This window comes from Giraffa tippelskirchi, chromosome 7, assembly GCF_054371585.1.
Source record: "Giraffa tippelskirchi isolate mGirTip1 chromosome 7, T2T-mGirTip1v1.2.pri, whole genome shotgun sequence".
Classification (NCBI taxonomy): domain Eukaryota; kingdom Metazoa; phylum Chordata; class Mammalia; order Artiodactyla; family Giraffidae; genus Giraffa; species Giraffa tippelskirchi.
Genome location: NC_137281.1, coordinates 92655837 through 92677714, shown reverse-complemented (window position 1 = coordinate 92677714; position 21878 = coordinate 92655837). Strand labels below are relative to the sequence as shown.

The following is a 21878-nucleotide window of genomic DNA, read 5'->3' as shown; positions in this document are numbered from 1 at the left end:
GTACAGCACAATAGGACAGAATCGGTTTGTTCCTGGTGGTGACATTGACCATCCCACTCTCCTTCAAACACCCTACAGCTGATCTGAGTTTGGGTGAGAAGGGGAAAGGTGTGAGGAGGTTGGGGAGAGAGTCCAGAAGCTTCTTCCCTGAGAATGTCTAAAGATGGGCTGACTCCACAAGTGCAGGGGTGGGAAGGGAGGGGAGCAAGTTCTCTGAGCAGGCTCATACTTGAGGGAATTGGCTGTGTCCTCTGTAACCGTAGGCTCTGGTTATAGCCACTGAGAACCAGGCAGTAAACCACAGGGAATAGAGCTCTGCCATGCCCTCAGGAAAGGCAAATAGAGTCGGCACGTTTTGTAGAAATGAACCTTCTACTTTCACTTGCTTTGGCACACGGAACTAAATAAATGTCAGCTATTATCACACACATGATCGTTCCTGGATCAGACTCAGTGAGCTACATTTTTTACATGGTCACTGGTGATTCTGATGCAGCATTTTGCAAAGTACAAACTAGAACAGTCCTCTTCAAACTCTTGCTCACGCACCCACTACAATTTCTCTAAAAAAATAAACTCACACATTCTAAACTGATATTTGAAACTTGTCACTGTAAGTTTAAACAGGACAATTTATGAATACTGATCTGAAAAGTAAAACTACTAATTTTTTAAATGTAGTTAATGGAATCTAATAATATAATTTGCCACTCAGCATTATCTGTTTTAAAAGGCTGTGAACAAATGGCTTTAACATTCAGAAATTTTACCTGGTTCTTTTTCTTCCTTTTAAACATTTCAGTTACTTTTAACAGAATTTAATAATGAAGCAAGTATTCTCCAATAAAAAAGGAACCCCCCCAAAAAAAACAAAAGTAATAGCTTTATACTTGAATGACTATCATTCACCCTCTTATAATTTTCAAGGAATACAAATAAAAAAATGATTTTTAAAACTTTCTTCTGATCACAATCAGTTTGAGGTTTTGTTGTTGTTGTTTAGTTACTAACTCGTGTCTGACTCTGCAGCGCCATGGACTGTAGCCCTACCAGGCTCTTCTGTCCATGGGATTTTCCAGGCAAGAATACTGGAGTGGGTTGCCATTTCCTTCTCCAGGGGATCTTCTCAACCCAAGGATCAAACCAGTGTCTCCTGCATTGGCAGGCAGATTCTTTACCACTGAGCCATCTGGGAAGCCCAGTTTTAGGTTTACTTCTGGGCTAAGTTATCAAAATTTTTTTAGTCTCTAACCTATGAAAACATATTGAAATGTGATCATTATTAAACAATAAAATTTATTTGGAAATATAGCTCTTATTGGAATGGATAGGATGAAACCATTGGTGCTCTAATAAAGAAGGCTTCATGGATACCATTACTTGGAATTATCCTTTGACACCCTGGTGGTTTTTACACCTGAGCAAGTAGAGCAAAATTTGGAATAGGTTAAATACTTTCCCTTTATAAACTGGGTAGGAGGTCCATTTAAATTAATAAAGTACTAATTTAAGAAGGGCTTCCCTGGTGGCTCAGTGGTAGAGAATTCATCTGCCAATACAGGAGCCTCAGGTTCCATCCCTGATCGGGGAGGATCCCACATGCCACGGAAAAACTAAGTCCGTGCACCACAAGTATTGAGCCTGTACTTTGGAGTCTGGGAGCCACAACCACGGAGGCCTTGAGCCTGTGCTCTGCAACAAGAGAGGCCACTGCAATGAGAAGCCCACACATCGCAGCTGGAGAGTGGCCCCCGCTCACTGCAACTACAGAGGCCTGAGCAGTAACAAAGACCCAATGCAGCGGAAAATAAACAGATAAATAAACATAAAAGAAAACACTAATGAAAGTTGAGGATATGGAAGGTAAATTGCTCAAAATATCCATGCCTCCCCCCCACCCCTTGGAGGGTCCTTCTGCATCCCCCCGTTTGAAGACTACTGATCTACCACTATATCCAAAGTACCTGTGCATTGTGTGAAAAAGGCAGATTCATGGACTCTATTCCAGATATCGGTATTATCTGAATTAACAGGCTCCCCAGATTACTTCCTGCCTCACTAGAGACTGAGAAACGAATTGGGACACAAAATGAACACATAAAATGTTAAATGATGTATCATTGGAATAAAAATTCAACAGTAGAAGACCTATCACAGGTAGTAGGGATTCAGAGGTGCTCATGAGAGGGTGGGATAGTCAAAGGCTTTCTGGAACTGGGGGAAGGACGGGTAGAATGTGAAGAGAAAGAAGCAGAGGAAAATGGTTTACCAAGTTTGGCTGTAAGGTACTGACTTTGTTGACCAGGAAGGAGGAATTGATGTCCTCAGAAAGTAAGTGACTCATCACAGAAAGTCGCTGGTGGGTCAGCAGTAGGTTATTGTGCTTGAGTGTTGCAAACATAGTTATTTGCTGGGGTGTGTGTGTGTGTGTGTGTGCGTGTGTGCGTGTGTGTGCGCACACGCTCAGTCGTGTTTGACTCTTTGTTACTCCACAGACTGTAGTCTGCCACGGTCCTCTGTTCATGGGATTTTCCTGGCACAAATACTAGAGTAGGCTGCCATCTCCTTTTCCAGGGGATCTTCCTGACCCAGGGATCCAACCTATGTCTCCTGAATCTCCTGTACTACAGGCATTCTTTACTGCTGAGCTACCAGGGAAGCCCCAAAGACAGAAATAAGTGGTTGATAATACTAATCCAGGTAAACTGATTTTAGACAACTGGTTTTGTATGTTTGTTTCAAGCAAATTGACCTAGAGCTGAACACATATTTTACCCATGTATTGGATAATCCATAATCAGTGGATTCTCTACCATCGAGCCACCAGGGAAGCCATAATGATAACATTAAGGATAACTATTAAGGATAGCCATAAGGATAACTATTAACATATTGCTATTAAGTCACACATTCATTCCAGGCTGGGCAGGCAATGAATTCAAATTATTTTATTCTTCTAGTAGCCCTGGCTTAGCAAAAGGTATAAGCCATCACCTAAAAGGAAACCAAGAGTATCTAGATTTTTTTTGTATTATCTCTGATTCCAATATCGCTGAATATCAAAAATAACAATTTTTTTTTAAATGTATGTGTTCACAAGAAAGTATAAATCATTGATTGCCTCTATCATCTATCCTCTGGGTCACTACAAGGATCACACCAAACTGGTCTCCCTAGTTCCCCCAGTAGCCACTCACCACCTTCCCAGATCCATACTCATCCTCAATATCTCTAAAGTAGTCCTACAATATCTGCATTTGGTTCTGTTACTCCCCTGCCTAAAACCTTTCAACAGTTCTCCCCACTATCTACAGCCTTCCTTAGCACAGGATATCATATTTTTCTCTCCCCTAAAGACCTGGCCAAAATCAGATTGATTATATTCTTTGCAGCCAAAGATGAAGAAGCTCTATACAGTCAGCAAAAACAAGACTGGGAGCTGACTGTGGCTCAGATCATGAACTCCTTATTGCCAAATTCAGACTTAAATTGAAGAAAGTGGGGAAAACCACTAAACCATTCAGGTATGACCTAAATCAAATCCCTTATGATTATACAGTGGAAGTGACAAACAGATTTAAGGGACTAGATCTGATAGACAGAGTGCCTCATGAACTATGGACAGAGGTTCGTGGCATTGTACAGGAGACAGGGATCAAGACCATCCCCAAGAAAAAGAAATGCAAAAAAGCAAAATGGCTGTCTCAGCAGGCCTTACAAATAGCTGTGAAAAGAAGAGAAGCAAAAAGCAAAGGAGAAAAGGAAAGATATATCCATTTGAATGCAGAGTTTCAAAGAATAGCAAGGAGAGATAAGAAAGCTTTTCTCAGCAATCAATGCAAAGAAATAGAGGAAAACGACAGAATGGGAAAGACTAGAGATCTCTTCAAGAAAATCAGAGATACCAAGGGAACATTTCATGCAAAGATGGGCTCAATAAAGGACAGAAATGGTATGGACCTGACAGAAGCAGAAGATATTAAGAAGAGGTGGCAAGAATACACAGAAGAACTGTACAAAAAAGATCTTCACGACCCAGTTAATTACGATGATGTGATCACTCACCTAGAGCCAGACATCCTGGAATGCAAAGTCAAGTGGGCCTTAGGAAGCATCACTATAAACAAAGCTAATGGAGGTGATGGAATTCCAGTTGAGCTATTTCAAATCCTGAAAGATGATGCTGTGAAAGTGCTGCAGTCAATATGTCAACAAATTTGGAAAATGCAACAGTGGCCACAGGACTGGAAAAGGTCAGTTTTCATTCCAATCCCAAAGAAAGGCAATGCCAAAGAATGCTCAAATTACTGCATGCTGCTACTGCTACTGCTAAGTCGCTTCAGTCGTGTCCGACTCTGTGCGACCCCATAGACGGCAGCCCACCAGGCTCTGCCGTCCCTGGGATTCTCCAGGCAAGAACACTGGAGTGGGTTGCCATTTCCTTCTCCAATGCATGAAAGGGAAAAGTGAAAGTGAAGTTGCTCAGTCGTGTCTGACTCTTAGCGACCCCATGGATTGCAGCCTACCAGGCTCCTCCGTCCATGGGATTTTCCAGGCAAGAGTACTAGAGTGGGCTGCCATTGCCTTCTCCGAAATTACTGCATAATTGCATTCATCTCACACACTAGCAAGTAATGCTCAAAATTCTCCAAGCCAGGCTTCAACAATACGTGAACCGTGAACTTCCAGATGTTCAAGTTGGTTTTAGAAAAGGCAGAGGAACCAGAGATCAAATTGCCAACATCCGCTGGATCATCAAAAAAGCAAGAGAGTTCCAGAAAAACATCTATTTCTGCTTTACTGACTGTGCCAAAGCCTTTGGCTCTGTGGATCATAATAAACTGTGGAAAATTCTGAAAGAGATGGGACTACCAGACCACCTGACCTGCCTCTTGAGAAACCTGTATGCAGGTCAGGAAGCAACAGTTAGAACTGGACATGGACAACAGACTGGTTCCAAATAGGAAAAGGAGTACGTCAAGGCTGTATATTGTCACCCTGCTTACTTAACTTCTATGCAGAGTACATTATGAGAGACGGTAGGCTGGAGGAAGCACAAGCTGGAATCAAGATTGCCAGGAGAAATATCAATAACCTCAGATATGCAGATGACACCACCCTTATGGCAGAAAGTGAAGCAGAACTAAAGAGCCTCTTGATGAAAGTGAAAGAGAAGTGAGAAAGCTGGCTTAAAGCTCAACATTCAGAAAATGAAAAAGCTGGCTTAAAGCTCAACATTCAGAAAACTAAGATCATGGTATCTGGTCCCATCACTTCATGGCAAATAGATGGGGAAACAGTGGAAACAGTGAGAGACTTTATTTTTTTTTCCTCCAAAATCACTGTAGACAGTGACTGCAGCCATGATATTAAAAGACGCTTACTCCTTGGAAGGAAGGTTATGACCAACCTAGACAGCATATTAAAAAGCAGAGACATTATTTTGCCAACAAAGGTCCATCTAGTCAAGGCTATGGTTTTTCCAGTGGTCATGTATGGATGTGAGAGTTGGACTCTAAAGAAAACTGAGCGCCGAATTGATGCTTTTGAACTGTGGTGTTGGAGAAGACTCTTGAGAGTCCCTTGGACTGCAAGGAGACCCAACCGTTCCATCCTAAAGGAGATCAGTCCTGGGTGTTCATTGGAAGGTCTGATATTGAAGCTGAAACTCCAATACTTTGGCCACCTGATGCGAAGAGCTAACTCATTTGTAAAGACCCTGATGCTGGGAAAGATTGAGGGCAGGAGGAGAAGGGGACGACAGAGGATGAGATGGTTGGATGGCATCACCGACTCAATGGACATGAGTTTGGGTGGGCTCCGGGAGTTGGTGTTGGACAGGGAGGCCTGGCGTGCTGCAGCTCATGGGGTCGCAAAAAGTAGGACACAACTAAGGGACTGAACTGAACTGAACTGAAAGACCTGGCCTCCTCCAAGTTTACAGGCATAATGTCCTTGCATAACATTCCCTTTACTTCTTACCTATCAGTCAAAATAAACTATCCACTATCCTTCAAACAAGCTCTGCTCCATCTTTTCTTTGACTTTTTGGACTACCTTGCTTTCCATGACTTATCCAGACTACTATTTTCCATGTCTGCTCAAGAGGCCTGTCCTCGTTTCCCCAAATAGGATTGATCATGCTCTCCTTTGTGTTCTGTGATATGCTGCTGCTGCTGCTAAGTCGCTTCAGTCATATCCGACTCTGTGAGACCCCACAGACGGCAGCCCACAGGCTACTCTGTCCCTGGGATTCTCCAGGCAAGAATACTGGAGTGGGTTGTCATTTCCTTCTCCATAAGATATGCTAGACACACTTCAATAAGAGCATTAGATTATTTTATTGCACTTATTTGTATACATTTCACTTCTCTCTCCCCTAAGTTACTCTCTATCACCTACCTACTACCCCTGAGTTGCTTGAGTGAAAGGATCTTGCCTCATTCATCTTTGAATTCCAAGCATCTATCAAACGTATCAGTATATAATAGATACTCAGTAAATATTCGCTAAATAAATGCACATATATTATTATTTGTAATAGTGGAATTGATAATGAATTAGACACAATGTGCTAGATGTTACTAAATAAGAGTTAGATATGATCTAGAAGCAACAGTAACTCTGATTTCACTGCCATTTACCTGAAACTTCTAAGATTACAATTCAAGATAGAACATGTGTTCTAACCAAGTCAAGGGAAATCCCCCAGGAGTTGTCCTAGCTGTGCCATGTAACTCAACACACAATAGAGCTGTTTTTCAAAGTTCAGATCCACTTAGTTTGATTGGTAGTACACTGAAGAAGGAAACTTAATGCTAAGGAAAAAATAACATCAGAGAAAAACACAAGGAGCAGATCTAAAACCCATTTCATTGTCGTTTCCATCTTAACAAATCCATTGCTCCACTGCAGGCACTGCACACTTTGCTACTTAAAATATGAAGAATGTCTCCAGAGTTTCCTTTAGATTACCTTATCTTGAAGTCACAAAATTTATTACATTTGGCTAAGACTTTTCTTTATTTAAAATGACCAGAAAATCAGCAAATCAAATTCAGCCTCTCATCATGATGAGATAGTACAGAGAAGGTTCCACACTAATGAATTTAAAATGTAATTACTGGATAATCAGATTTTTTAAAATAACATGAATCATACAGTCATTTCAATAAATATATCCCTCACATATTAAACTAAAACTACTTTTTGTGATTTCAACACTTAGAAACCCAGATATATAAATAACATTCCTTAACTTGATAAAAGCTATTGACCAAAAAATGTCCAATCAACATAATGCTTAACTGGAAAATATTAGATGGAAGTCTATAAAATCAGGAATAGCACAAAGAATTCTAGTAATTTCTACTTTTCTAGCTTTGTTTTGGAGGCTCTAGTCAACAGAAAAAGTCCATAAAAAGAGATAGGCAACAATCTGTATCTTTTTTTTCAAGTTAAAAGTTTGACTAAAAACGGGCAATAGTATTTGAATAGACATTCATCCATAGAAGATACACCAGTGACCAACAGGCACATGAGAAGACATTCAACAGCACTAATAATTAGAGAAACTCAAATCAAAACCCAATGAGACAATACACTGATTGAGGTGGCTACTACTAAACAAATAAAAAAATCAGAAAGTAACAAGTGTTGACAAGGTGGATAAATTGGAACTTGCATAATACAGTAGCAATGTATCATATACATTTAGCAGCTATGAAAAACAGTATGGAGGCTCCTCAGAAAGTAAAATAAAATTGCCATATGATCCAGCAATCCCATCTCTAGCATATACTCAAAAGAATTCAAAGCAGGGTCCCAAGGAAATATTTGTACATTTATGGAGATAGCAGCATTATTCACAATAGCTCAAAGCAGAAGCAACCCAAGTGTTTATTGACAGATGGATGGATAAAGAAAATGTGGTACAGACCATATAGTAGAATATTATTCAACCTTAAAAATGGAGAAGAATCTGATACTCTCTAACACAGGGATGAATCTTGAGGACATTATGCAAAGTGAAATAAACCAGTCACACAAAGACAAATACTGTATGATTCCACTTATACGAGGCACCTGAAATAGTCAAATTCATAGAAATAGAAAATAGGATAGTGGTTGCCAGAGTTTGGGAGAACAGGAGAAATGAACAGTTGCTTAATGTGTACAGTTTCAGGTATGAAGATGAAAAAGTTCTAGGTATCTGTTACACAACATAAATATACTTAACACTACTGAACTCTACTTAAAATGGCTAACATCTATTCACCCTTAGGTAAACCATTATGTGCCACATATACAGAGTGTTAATAAATGTTTTGAGTAAGTGATAAAAAATTTTTCATGGTTAAGATGATAAATTTTATGTTATATCTATTTTACAACAAATGCAAATTGTCATCATTTGTCTATACAAAAAATTCTAAGACTCTCAACTGAAAAACTAGAACTAAGATGAAAACAAAATCAAAAACAGATTCTATAAGCTAAGCACACTGCCACCCATAACATATCTTTATGTATGCCACACACAGAAATAAATTGCAGACTGAATAAAAATCTAAATATATATGCATATGAGTTGAAATACATATATTGTTCAAGTTTAGGTTGGGGAAGGCTTCCTTAAGACCAACAACAATAAAAACAACAACTTGCTGAAAAGATATGACTACTTGAAACAAAATTTCCATATAATGAATGACAGCAAAAGGTAAAAGAAATGGTAAGCTAAAGACAAGGACTGTGATATATATTTACACCTGTATATATAAGGAAATCATGGAATAATTCCCTTAACATATAAAAACCTACCTTTAAATCAGTAAGAATAGAGACTAATGACCCAATTTACAAAAAGGCAAAAAACACAAGCAAACAAGTCACAAAAGACAATGAAAAGACATCCAACTATGCGAGTATCGGAGAAATACAAATTAAAAATAGTGGTATGCAACTTTTAACCTTAGATTGGCATAAACTAAATGAATACTGGTGAAATGTGAGTAAAGGACATTCTTGTTTTAGCTGAGTATTAATGGGTTCCATATTTTGAAAGGGCAACTGTGTAGTATCTATCAGCGTTTAAAATGGGCAGGAACTCTAAAAATTCCACTTCTATCCTATTGAAACACTCACTGGTATGCACAAATAGATGTACAATAATTTCATTAAAGCACTGTTTGCAAAAGTGAAAGATTCTAAAAGTTAAAAGGTTCATTAATAAGGAAACAATTCAATAATTACAGTAACTATTTTATTGAGAAAGACATTCTGACAAAAGGTCATAAAATGGAATTTTTAAAAATGTGCACAACTGCATCAAAATTTTAGAATACTTAGGAATTGATTTAAGGGAAACTAAAACCTCCACTAGGAAAACTGAACAGAGAAATCAGAAAAGACAATATACAAATAAGTATTTACAGAAAAGACACACATACTATATGAAATTAAAAATTCAGTATTGTAAAGATGTCGATGCAATCAAAATCAGAATGTCCAAATTAATAAAGTAATTTTAAAATGCATATGCAAATACAAAGAGCTGAGAATAACCAAGGTTAGAGGACACACTCTAGTAGATTATGACTTATTATAGTTGTCATTAAGACAGTGCTACACTGTTACAAGGTTAGATAAATCTAGAGAATCAGTTCAGTCGCTCAGTCGTGTCTGACTCTTGGCGACTCCATGAATTGCAGCACGCCAGGCCTCTCTGTCCATCACCAACTCCCGGAGAATACTGGAACTTCTGTTCCAGTGTCCTGAACAGTGTCCAGGGAAGGAAGGTAGGTTTCTCAGTAAATAATTCCAGATAATTTTGATATAGAAAAAACAAACTTGATTCCCACCTCAACTTGTACACAAAATCAATGTCTAGTATATTGTAAGTCTAAAGACAAATGAAGAACATTAATACTTTTATGAGAATATTTTCATGACTGAGCAAAGGATTATTTTAAGAAGGCTTAAAATACCCTAATGATAGGACAAGAATGATTATAATAAAAGTGAGAATTTCTATTCATCAAAAGGCACCATTAAGATAATGAAAAGCTAATCCAGAGAGTCAGAGAAAATACTTCCAACATATTTAACCAAGTGGCTGTTAAAATAACTTCTGTGTAATATAATAAAAAAGAATCTACTTATTAAAAATGAACAAGTGATTTGAACAGGCACTTTACAAAACAGGATATCCAATGGTCAATAAGCATATGAAAAAGTGCTTGACTGGGAAACACCAGTTAACAACAGACTGGCTTGAATTAGAAAAATCAACCAAACCAAATGTTGGCAAAGATGTTGCATAATCAGAACTGTGATGTTTTGGTGATGGGAATACAAATTGATACCATCATTTTGGAAAAGTATTTGGTATCATCTACTAACACTGAAGAATTGATGTTTTTGAATTGTGGTGCTTCGGACAACTCTGGACATCAATGAGATCAAACCAGTCGATCCTAAAGGAAATCAACTCCAAGTATTCATTGGAAGAACTGATGTGGAAGCTGAAGCCCCAGGACTTTCGCCACCTGATGCGAAGAGCCAACTCAATGGAAAAGACCGTGATGCTGGGAAAGACTGAGAGCAGGAGGAGAAAGAGGCAACAGAGGATGAGATGGTTGGATGGCATCATCAACAGAATGGACATGAGTTTGAGCAAACTCTGGGAAATAGTGAAGGACAGGGAGGCCTTGCTGCTGTAGTCCATGGGGTCACAGAGTCAGACATGACTCAGCAACTGAACAACAACAACTGACACTGAATACAGACATATCCTATGACCAGAAATTCCACTGCCCGGTATATACCAAGGAGAAATGTGCTCCTTTGTGTGCCAAAAGACACATACAAGAAAATGAACAGCAACATACTCATAACAGCCCCAAACTGAGGACAACATGAAGGTCCATCATGGATGAATAAACACATTGCAATGCATTCATACAGTGAAGTAGTATAGAACAATGAAAACAAATGGATTACAGGTACCTACGATTACATGTTTGGTTCTCACAAGCTTAATGTTGAAGGAAAGCAGCCGGACACAAAATGAATCTATTTAGGTTCAAAAGCACTGAAACTAATCTATAGTGTTAGAAGTCAAAATTGTGGTTTCTTTGGAGGAAAAAGGTAGCTGTGATAGGAAGGGGGCAAGAGAGGGGCCTCGGGGTTGTAGGCAATGGACTATTTCTTGATTTGCATGGTGGTTATGTTCACTTTGTTATAACTAACTCATGGAGCTATATTATTTGTGATAAAATAAAAATTTGTATTCTAAAGCAAGTCAAGGAAAATTTACAAATTACATTTTTTCTTTGGACTTTGGCTTCTCCTCTCCCCTCTACTGTATATTGTGTATATGCATTATACATTATACATTGACCAAACCTTTCCATCAGAAGAAAGAACTACTCAACCATATAAAACAATATTCTCTGAGCATCAACAAGATTACTCCTTAGGAACACCCTTCCTTAATCTTGTAAGGTGGTCAAGACTCAAGATCCACTACTCTCTCTAAAGGGCAGAATAGTTCTTGGACATTTCTGAAAGTCTGTTCCCGGGTTTTAAGTTTTAATTTGGCTCAAATAAAATTTTCCATTTCTTTCTGAGGTTGACTGATTTTTTCATCAGCACTTGTAATATGAGCAATTTTCCACATGTATGCTACACTTCAACATAAGCTGTTTTATTAGAAAGCCAATTGTGGGAATTCCTTGACAATCCAGGCTTCCCAGGTGGCACAATGGTAAAGAATCTGCCAACAAATGCAGGAGATGCAAGAGATGCAGATTTGATCCCTGGGTCGGGAAGATCCCCCAGAGTAGGAATGGCAACCCACTCCAGTATTCTTTCCTGTAAAATTCCATGGACACAGGAGCCTGGTTGCCTCCAGTCTATGGGGTCACAAAGAGTCAGACACAACTGAGCACACGCGCGCACACACACACACACACACACACCCTGGCGATCCAGTGGTTAGGACTCCATGCTTTCATGCCATGGACCCAGCCACAATCCCTGGTTGGGGATCTAAGACCCTGCAAGCTGCTTGATGTGGTCAAAAAATAAATAACATAATAAGCTAGTTATGATGCCACTGAACTTCATATATTATCTCATTTTATCTTTACAATAATTATTTTAAATTATTATCATTGCTCTTTTTAAACAGTCAGTACATGGAAGAGCCAAGCTTCAAACTCTAACTCTATTTGATGCTCAAATCCATGAAACCCAAAGTAAAGGAAATACCAAACTTAAGCACATCCCTAAGATTTCCCTGGTTCAATTTCTTTCTCTATGAGATCATCTTCTACTTTTCCCATCTTACATTCTCACTCCTTCCTCTGGGAAAGAGTGCTCAAGAGTTTAGCCATGGAACCTTTGCTTTAGTTACTAGTCAGAAATACAGTCATTTGTTCTATCAAAGAGGAAAACATACACCATGTCCCAACTGCTGTTTCTGGGAGGAGGGATCTGAAAGAGTGAGTGCCCTTTCTTGGCTGAGCTGGTGGGTGATCTCAGAACAGTCAAGGTGGACCAGAGGAAAGAATTAAATGCGTTGTAAGTGAAAGATGTGTGTTGTGGGGGGAGTGGTAGGGGGAAGGGTACAGAGGTTGGAATGGTAGAGTGGTGCTTGGTGGAGGATCCAGAGAACAAGCACTGGGCAGCTGGCAATAGCTCTTTGAAGAAGAGAAGAAAAATGAGGTCACCTGGATAGAAATTTTCAGTTAAAAAAAATAGTGAAAGGAGGTATTTGTGAAAATGTGGCACAGGATATGGCATATCAAACTTCAGCCTCGTCTCCCCAAAACAAGCTTCAAAGTGGATTTTAGTGCTTGTTTTATTTTCTCTAAAACATAAGTCTACTGAAATACACAACCATTAAAATAAAAACATTTGTTTCTGTACCTCCTAAAATCAAATAACATGCACCCTGCATTTCAGCATACAAACTGAGCCCAGCCATGAGCCCCACCTGAACTTTGCAAGAATCCACAAACCAGAAGCATTTTTATTTGTTTTACATTGCTTAAGTGAGACTAGATCGTGTTAAAGATACCATTAAAATTCCTGTTAACAATTTTTATGAGTCAAAAAGCAGCATGAAATGACCCAGTTAATTTCTGTGGATGTGTCTGGTGAGCTGGCATGGTATCCATATCTCTCCTTTATTATTCAGATGGACTCACTCCAGTGCCATAATCCTTTGTTTTTTTAATAATCAGCATAATTCTTAAATGCTCCTGTTCCCATGTGCTTTCCTTGCTGGAGCTTTAATTGTTGTGTGTTGGCAAGAAAAAAAAAAAAACATCACTCACTCTCCAATGCATTCCCCCACCCCCATCCCAGACTTGAAGCTGTGGTTCTTCTCTTCTGCTGTCATTTCAGCTCTCATTAATTACACGTATCTTTCAGTAAGTCATAACCTCTTTGGCTCTCATTTGTAAAACGAATAGGATGAATCACACAATTTCTGAGATGCTTGCAGCTCTAAATTTTTAATATTCTAAAGTTTCAGGTTCTGTATTTTAATCTCTTGCTTTTAGTCCTCTGAGCTAAAGACCTTTACTAATATTTCCTAGGACACAACATATGATTCCTGAGTCGCTGGTCCACATTTTGGAATTCCCTCTGCTTAATATCAATTCTTAGTTCCCATTTGTGCTCAGGAAGTCAGTCTCCCTCCCCCACAGCTCCCAGATACATAGTAAGTAGAAGCCTGTAACACTTGTGTCACCTCTGGTTTCTCAGTATAAGATGTAAAGTTTTCCTGGGCCATGTGTACAGCTTCCAATTTCTGAACCATCACCCTAACTCCATGCAAGTGATGGTAACATGTCACAAAGTCCTGTGAAATATACAATGAACTAACCTATTGCCTAGACCATGAAAGAAGATACTTAGGAAAATCTGAATGGACGTATGACATTAAAGGAAAATCCATTCATGGCTAACATAGCTTATTAGCTATGAATGAAGTTTTTAAAAGTACTAGAGGCCAATGAAATATTCCAAGATATTTATAGCTCTCCCTGGCTGGTGGAGACAAGACTGTCTGACTCACCAGGAAGGGTGGCAAACAGCTCTATCACTTTATAACCAAGGGAACCTAAATTAGAAACAAACCAGAAAGTAGGCAGATCTTTATTATCAAGCTGAGGAATGGGTTACCTAAATTACTCCAAGTAGGGACGCTCCTGAGCTACTCCAAGGTTCTGGGTGGTGTGAATAAGCCCAAAGAGATGCCATACACACTGACAACTTGCCCACTCACAGTAACCCTGATGCCTGCTGTTAGGTTCTGTTTACTACATAAGCCACAGTGTTCCTTGAGTATGGTGGTCCTTGTGCCAGCCCCCAGTCCCAGGCCAGCTCTGAGGTACAGCCAGGGGAGAGAAGGGCAGTTCCAGATGCACGCTGAAAGAGAAACTAAAGATGCACAGTTCATTTCGTTTTGGGAAAACATGAGGGTTTTCCTTCTTCATCCCTTTTTTCTCCATTTTTTTCTTGGGTAATTAAGTGACTGCCAGTTTCCCAAATGGTACCATTTTAATCTCACACACATTAGCTTCATTTCCTCTTTGGATGCTGAAGTACACAGAATGATGGTATACTTTTTAAATATCCTAATATTTAAATAATAAAGAAAGAAATGTTTCAGGTCATTGGTTGTAACACAAAATAGGAGATGAAGAGGAAAGGAGGCCCAGCTTTAGGCTGAGTATTTGCAGCAAAGGTTCTTTATCTAAACCTGGGGAGGTGTTAGGAGGTGGGGGAGGATGTCCACAGATGGTTGTGGGGTGAGGAGGAGGGTCTGAAATACTGTAGATGCAAAATTAACTGTAATGTCTTCTTCCATAGCTTTCTATCATCATTAGGTTTTTAAAGGAGTCTCAGAACACTAAGAATCACCAACCAGAGTAAAACTAAGGAACAGTAGCCCTGAGATCAGATGGTCCAAATATGCCCTTCACTCAGGCCACCCCTGACCTGAAGAGGAAAATTTGAGTATCCAGTGTATGTGACTCACTAGATTCGAAGGAATGCATTTGACTTTAAGGAAAAGTAATCACAAGATACAATTTCATACCATGTATTTTTTTTTTTTCAAAAAAATAACATGCCTGGGAATACATTTAGGAAAAATACAAGATATACCCCTATGTATCCATGTATTTAGTTTATTAAGTCAGAAAAGAAAACTTGACTAGGATTATAAGATATGTTCCTGGAAAGAAATACTAAGCATTTTAAAGATCTTGATTCTCATTCCCACCTTCTCATTAATTTATAAATAATGCAATTCCAATAAAAGTCCCAAAGAGATTCTTTCAAAACAAGACTAAGCTAAAGTTTTCTGGAAGAAAAAAATAAGAAACAAAAATTTTTTTGGAAGTATGCCTGAGAACTTGAACAGATTCTGAGATGTATTATAATAGTACAATAATGAAGATACTGGTACAAAATACAAACACAAAGAGAACAGAAAGCTCAAGACTGTCCTAAACTTATCCTGGAGAGGAATAATACTCCAGAAGCCTGCTGTACAATTAGCTACTTACAAAACCAGAAGCTGCCATAGCTCTCTACTGCAGGCTAGGCCCTGAAATAAGTTTTCAACACGAAATGGACAAAAAGAAGAGAAGGAAAGAAGAGGTATAAAGAAATCACTTAAAAATTTAAACATAAAGCTGATATTTGAGTAGGGGAAGTCCTCTTAAGCCAAAAGAAAAGGCATACAATAAAATGAGGGTAGATTTGATTATATAAACATTTAAAATTTCTATACACCAGAAAATACAAGTAAAATAGAAAGGAAATAAGAGGGAAAAATAATTCCAGTGTTTTAAAAGTATTGATTTCATACTGAACAACTTTAGATAAGAAAATTAAGTTTGGCAATTAACATGCATAAAAACCTGAAAAAGGCATATATACTTTTATTTAGCCATTGCACAATGTATTCTAAATAAAGAAAACACTGATAAACAAAAATATTTATAACGTTATTTTCATCACTACACATTTCAAAAAATGAAATCTACAAATTAATCATTGTTCAATGCAGAAATCAAAGATAGTCACATTTTCAAGTATAAAAAGCAGTCTCTACAGTGTGATAAAAAAAATTTTAAGTATTAAATTCACATAGGACTATCACAATTCAAAATGGTAGAAATGATATCTCTATGAAACACAATTTAGAGACTCTGTTTTACTCTGTGATATTTCTCGATATTTCCAAACTTATTTTATTTTGTAATATTGGGAAACCACTGAAAGTCTATGGAAGGTTTTCTGAGATCAGTAAACAAAGCCTCTACACTAAGGTGAAGTAGCTGTGCACAGGGCAAGGCTCTGAGTCATAGCCATTGTCATTTTCCATGAACTGACTGGAGTAGAAAACATACCCTCCCACGTGATACAAGGCAGGAGTTTTTCTTCACGCCCAATGTGGTCAGGTATGATGTGGCACGTGTGTGCCAATTCTTCACACAGACTGTCAGGCTTCAGAACCTTCTTGCACCTGGAGTCAGCCAGCAGTGAAACTGGGCTGGGTTATCTTTCATCTGCCTCCCAGATCCACTCTTGCCCTCTCTGGGTCTTTTTCTGGGCTCTGCTGTCTGGCCTAAAGTAGATCCCAGTCCTCTGACTTCTCTTCGGATTTGGCCAAGAGGAGAGATGGCAGGAGACCAGAGAGCAGGAGAAGAAAGTCAGAGCATTTATTCCCCCCGCTCCCTGCCACAGGCAGGTCACCGTGGACTGGTTGCATCCCTCCACTGAAGGCCACAGCTCCTGTTGGGCAGCCCCCCCACACCACTCAGCCTCCCTCTGACATTCTGGGTTTTCTAGCAGCTTCACCTGGCCCTGCCTCTGCAGGTGTAGGGCTGTAAACACCTCCCATGATTACTAGCCCCAGAGACCTGCTCCGTCTCTCACTGCTTTTCCCAAACCCCTTCCACACCTTTGTAAACCATTTCCAACAAACTGTCAATCAAATCATCCTTACTTGACCCCTGACAAGACCCTGGCTGATATAGTAATAGTATACAGAATTATCCAAAGACAAAATAAGTATAGCTAAGTGCATTTATTCTCCATAAACCAAAATGAAAAGAAAAAAAAAAAGTTGCCCAACAGGGTTTAGAAAATTCTTTCAAGTTTGAGACAAAAGTTTAACCCCACGTTACCTCTATGATTTTATTATTCTATGATACCTAGATCCTTATCATTTCCAATCTTTTTTTTTTAATAAGACTTCAGGCCTGTTATAAACTCCTAAGTAACCTAACCACAGACAGGACAGCCTGTTAGAGGATGAACAGAAGAGATCCCTGGGAATCTATCTCTGATAAGACAAATTGTTATTGCAGCATTAAACTTAAAGGTAGACATTGACATTTTTCTTTTAGGTTCCCCTTGTATTGTTTCACACCTTTTCACTTGGTTGTGATTGGGTTTTACTTAGCCCTGGGCTTCACAAGGTAATCAAGTTTACTCCACCCAGATGTTTCTGGTCTGCAGTGCAGGAAAGTGCCAGGGACTCAACGTGACTTAATCATTTAAGAATGTGATGAGCCCACTGAAAAATTCTTCCTAAAAAAAGCCAGCTATCCCAGACTATACCACAAACTTGTTTCGAGAGCAAACTCCTGTACTCAGGAGGAGGAGGAAAGACAATTCTGAGAACATGAGGACTGTCACTCAGATAGTCCCCAGCACGATTCCAAGGAATGGTGGAGGGTGGGGGGTGGGAGGGGAGAGAGAATGCTCTTTTCACTCATAATAGCTGTGAGGCATCCCAAGCACAAAGCAGAACTGCATTGCTAATAATATATGAAAGGACAGTACAGGGCTTGGGAGAAAGTGATTCTTTCTCATTTGAGCAGAGCAATTCAAATACTGTGTGAATGAACACGGGGGACCCTCCCTGGTAGAGATCAACTCCAGCACCTGCGCAAGTCCCTTGAGTGACAGCTCTGGTGAGCGCTAGTGCCACTCTCAACTGGCACATCACCTGGGCTCTGAGAGCTCAGAGACTAGCAGTGGAATGGCCCTTAATGGTGGATCCAGCATCATCAGAATGGCGTCAGAGGCTCCAGTGGGAGCCAAAAGCTTTGGCTGCCAAGGGAGTGAGTTTGTTGCAAATGTCAGCAGCTATAGATGATGCTGATGGCTTTGGCAGTGGCAAAAGAGTGCATCCTTGACAGTTGGCACCAGCAACAGTGGTCAGCTTCTCTCACATGGCTACGAGGGCTCCAGAAGCCATAGTTTAAAGGGACAGCTTCCCTTAGATCAGCTCTTTCTTTTTATCCTTGAACAAAAGTGATCTGACTATATCAGATGACCGCCTAAGCCCTCAGAAAGACATCACTGAACGATAAACTCTGAACAGAGGGAAACACAAGCGGTGGCATATCCAAAGTAGCCAAGGGCAGCACAAGGACAGTGAGAGATTCATGATGAAAAAAACCATCTCTGGGCCAGCCCTGCTGAGGACTGGGCTCCGATGTTGACAGCACAGAACTCTTACATCTGTATGCTTAATTTCTCAGTTGTGTCTGACTCTTCGTGACCCCGTGAACTGTAGTCCACCAGGCTCCTCTTTTCATGGGATTCTCCAGGCAAGCATATTAGAGAGGACAGCCATTCCCTTCTCCAGGGGACCTTCCTAACCCAGGGATGGAACCCAAGTCTCCTGCACTGCAGACAGATTCTTTATCATGTGAGTCAATAGCATACCTGAAATACAAATGCTGGACTCCTCCTATCCCATTTCACTAACTTAATGATATTATACATGCCAGGAAAAATTAAAAGCACTTCAAACACCCTGAAATATTTTGGATCTAATTTTTCTATCTCTGTGCTCCATACTTCCCTAAGGGCAGGGAAACCAATGGAAGTATCACAAAATGTATAAGACTCCAGATTTCTCAACAACAGAACTTAAAATCACAAGGAAAATGTTAACTTCCTCAAGATTAGCAATAAATGACAAGGCAACCATATGTTGGTATTGAGTCATGGGGTAAAAAGAAGTTTCCTGCAGGCATAGGGTATCTGCTTTAATACTCCGTAAAGTGTTATCATCAGGGTAATTACTGCTACAAGGTTCATAAGAAAATAAGCACCAGACGTGGGAGCACAGAAAGTGAGCCACAAGACTGCCAACCGTGGGAACCAGCTGGGGATCTAGATGCCTTCTCCAGATAACAGTCCGTCTTCTCTCTGTAGCAAGCTGTCCTTGTGCCATCAGAACGCACCCAAGAGGACTGTTACTATTCATTGATTCCCCCCTCCTTTTTCCTCATCTAATCCCAGACCTTAGATAGCTCTGAAAACACACATTTCATGACCAAAAAAAGACAGAGAGCTTGGAAAGCTACTGACTTGGGGTGTAATTACACAGCAAGGTAATGACAGGACTCCTCTGAGCTTCTAGAAACAGAGAGGAGAGAAAGCAAAGACTCGGGAATCTCTACAGAGTATAAATGCCCCCAAATATGATTTGACATAGACTGAAAAGTCATTTAGGACATTTCTTTCTCTACTCAGCAAATGCTCATTATCACAAGGAAGACTGCCACCCCATTATATACTAGGAATAAGAATTCATAGGATTCTGGTTTTTCACTAAAGGGAACTTCAGGACTTTTGACTGTTCAAACTGTGCCAGATTATGGAAAAGACAACTTGGTAGGTGGTCAGTATTGCAGTCATAAGCATTCTGATTTTGGAAAAATCAAATGTAGGCAAGAAGAATGAAATAGTTATATACATTTTCCCCAAGGCTATGATAGCTTTCACTCTATAAGTCAAGCAGGTCAGAAAAAAATGTTATCAAGTAGTTGTCTTGGGGGCAGTCAGAAGTTTGCAACTGTGTAAATGGAAGCTAGAACTGAGATCCATTTGTGCCATCACTTACTGATTGTAATTTTATCATCTTTCAAAAAGCCTGTGGATTACTAAACCATCCAAATTTTGATCCACTTATGTCAACCAATCAACCAATAAGAACTGAAAGAAGTATTTCTTTTGTATAACCATATAGACTGGTAATGTATACAGATACCTAAGACAATCAGCAAAATGTAAGCCTATATAAGAAATCTTCAAATATCAGGAAGAAGACAAAGAGGTTTCCTCAGATTCATAAACACACACATATATGCAATTAAGATATAACCTCCTCCCATTCTTTTTTTTTTTTTTAATTTCATGTGAACTCTTCACTTAAAAAGTAAAAATATCTAGATTCCCATTCTATTTAGATACATTCAAGCAAAGCTCTGGGGAAGATTTCCAGGGAGTTGGATTGCTTCAAAATTGGCCATGCATTATAAAAAGCTTTGTCTAACAAAAGTGAAAGAGTAACTGATGGTATCTGTACATTCACTCTGCACAAGGTTCCTGTGGCTCAAAAACATTACTCGAAGACAAAGAACAAATCAGATTCCAGCTCTGGAGACTCACACTCTGCCTCTGCCAGCAGCCCTGACAGCTCACACACTCTCTGAGGGCCAACCACCTGCTTCCTGAAGAATCTGTAATCTACCGTCTCCATTAGTTCCCCCAAGGTCCTCCTCCTTTACACAAGTGCCCCCCTTCATTCATTTCACTGCATTCACCTTTCATCTCTAAGAGATTCATTCCTGATAAGTGTGCCAGGGTTCACTGTAACATCGAAACCAAAAAGAAAAGCTTTCAGCATTGCATTTTATAATGAAACAAAAACTCCAATTCTCAGAGTCTACCGAGCTAGAACTAAAAGCCAATGCAGCAAGAGATTCATTCCTGAGACCTGGCTTCTTTTCACATTACCTGCTTCAGTGTACTTCAATCCCACTTTTTCTTCTGTGTCCTTTGTCTTCGGTGGTGGCCAGACAGCCTGGAGTCTGCCAGGAATCCTATCATCCTGCTCAGTGGGGCTGTGGTCAGGCTGTGGGAAAAGTGGGCAGAGAAAAGTTGAAGTTCAATAAAACGTGACCAGAGCCAACTAAACCCTGAGAATGCACTCACTCCAAAAGTAATTCTAATCGCCAGCTGCATATTGCTCTCACTTGCTGAAACTGAAACAACTCACTACAATACAATCTTTTTCCAGAAACATAAAGTGATCAGCTGGAGTGGAAAAACGAAACAACTTAAGGCCAAGTATTACACAACCTTCAATAAGTGATTTTTAGCATGTAACTCTTTTTTAAAAAAACATAAATACACTTTGAGCTGAAGATACAAGTGTACTATAATTTGGTACATTTATAGGTATGTTTACAAATATATCCCAAACAACTCCAGGGTTAAAGATATAAACCAGTTTTGCACTTTCCATGAACATTAGTTCTAGGTCAAGATAACTCTTCTCTAAGACATTCACATTGATCAATTCTTTTTTTTCTTCTTTCCTACAAAAAAAAAAATGAATGAGATGGCTTTCACATTCATAAAGCTATTTTACAGGGGTTGATTTTACAACCAAGAGAATGCTATGTTGTATTTAGTTTTTAACTGCAACTCAAGATAATTTTTCTAAAGACCTTAAATTTGACATTTTAACTGATCAAATGTATGAGGGAATGATAATTATATGCAGGTTGAAACTAAGCAAAAAATTCTACTCACTGCCCTTATGAACTTTCAAGATCCACTGAACAAGTGCTTGCTAGTCCTTACAAATTTCCTGAATACTTTTTTAAACAAGTCTAACAGTTTTCACTAATTAGATGGTTACTCTGTGCTAACTTCATTTATTCTTCACAACTACCATATAAAATAAAGGTTATTTTCATCATTTTGCTGATGAAGAGATTGAGGCTCAGAGAAGATCAAGGTCATCCAACTAGTAA

General features: G+C 39.2%; 1 protein-coding gene across 28 annotated transcripts in view; it reads right to left on the bottom strand.

The window, feature by feature from the left end:
* The window catches only part of FMN1 (formin 1), a 487763-nt gene that overhangs the window by 306451 nt on the left and 159434 nt on the right, over window positions 1-21878 (bottom strand). For 20 of the 28 annotated variants that reach the window (XR_014058706.1, XR_014058707.1, XR_014058704.1 and 17 more), the window contains one exon: window positions 20854-20971. The exons of the other annotated variants lie outside the window; for them this stretch is intronic. Coding sequence is in view for 14 of the 20 variants with exons in the window: in XM_081507056.1 (XP_081363182.1) it covers window positions 20854-20971 (118 nt within the window). In the remaining 6 variants the exon portion in view is untranslated. The remainder of the gene's footprint in view (window positions 1-20853; window positions 20972-21878) is intronic. 28 annotated transcript variants of the gene reach the window in all.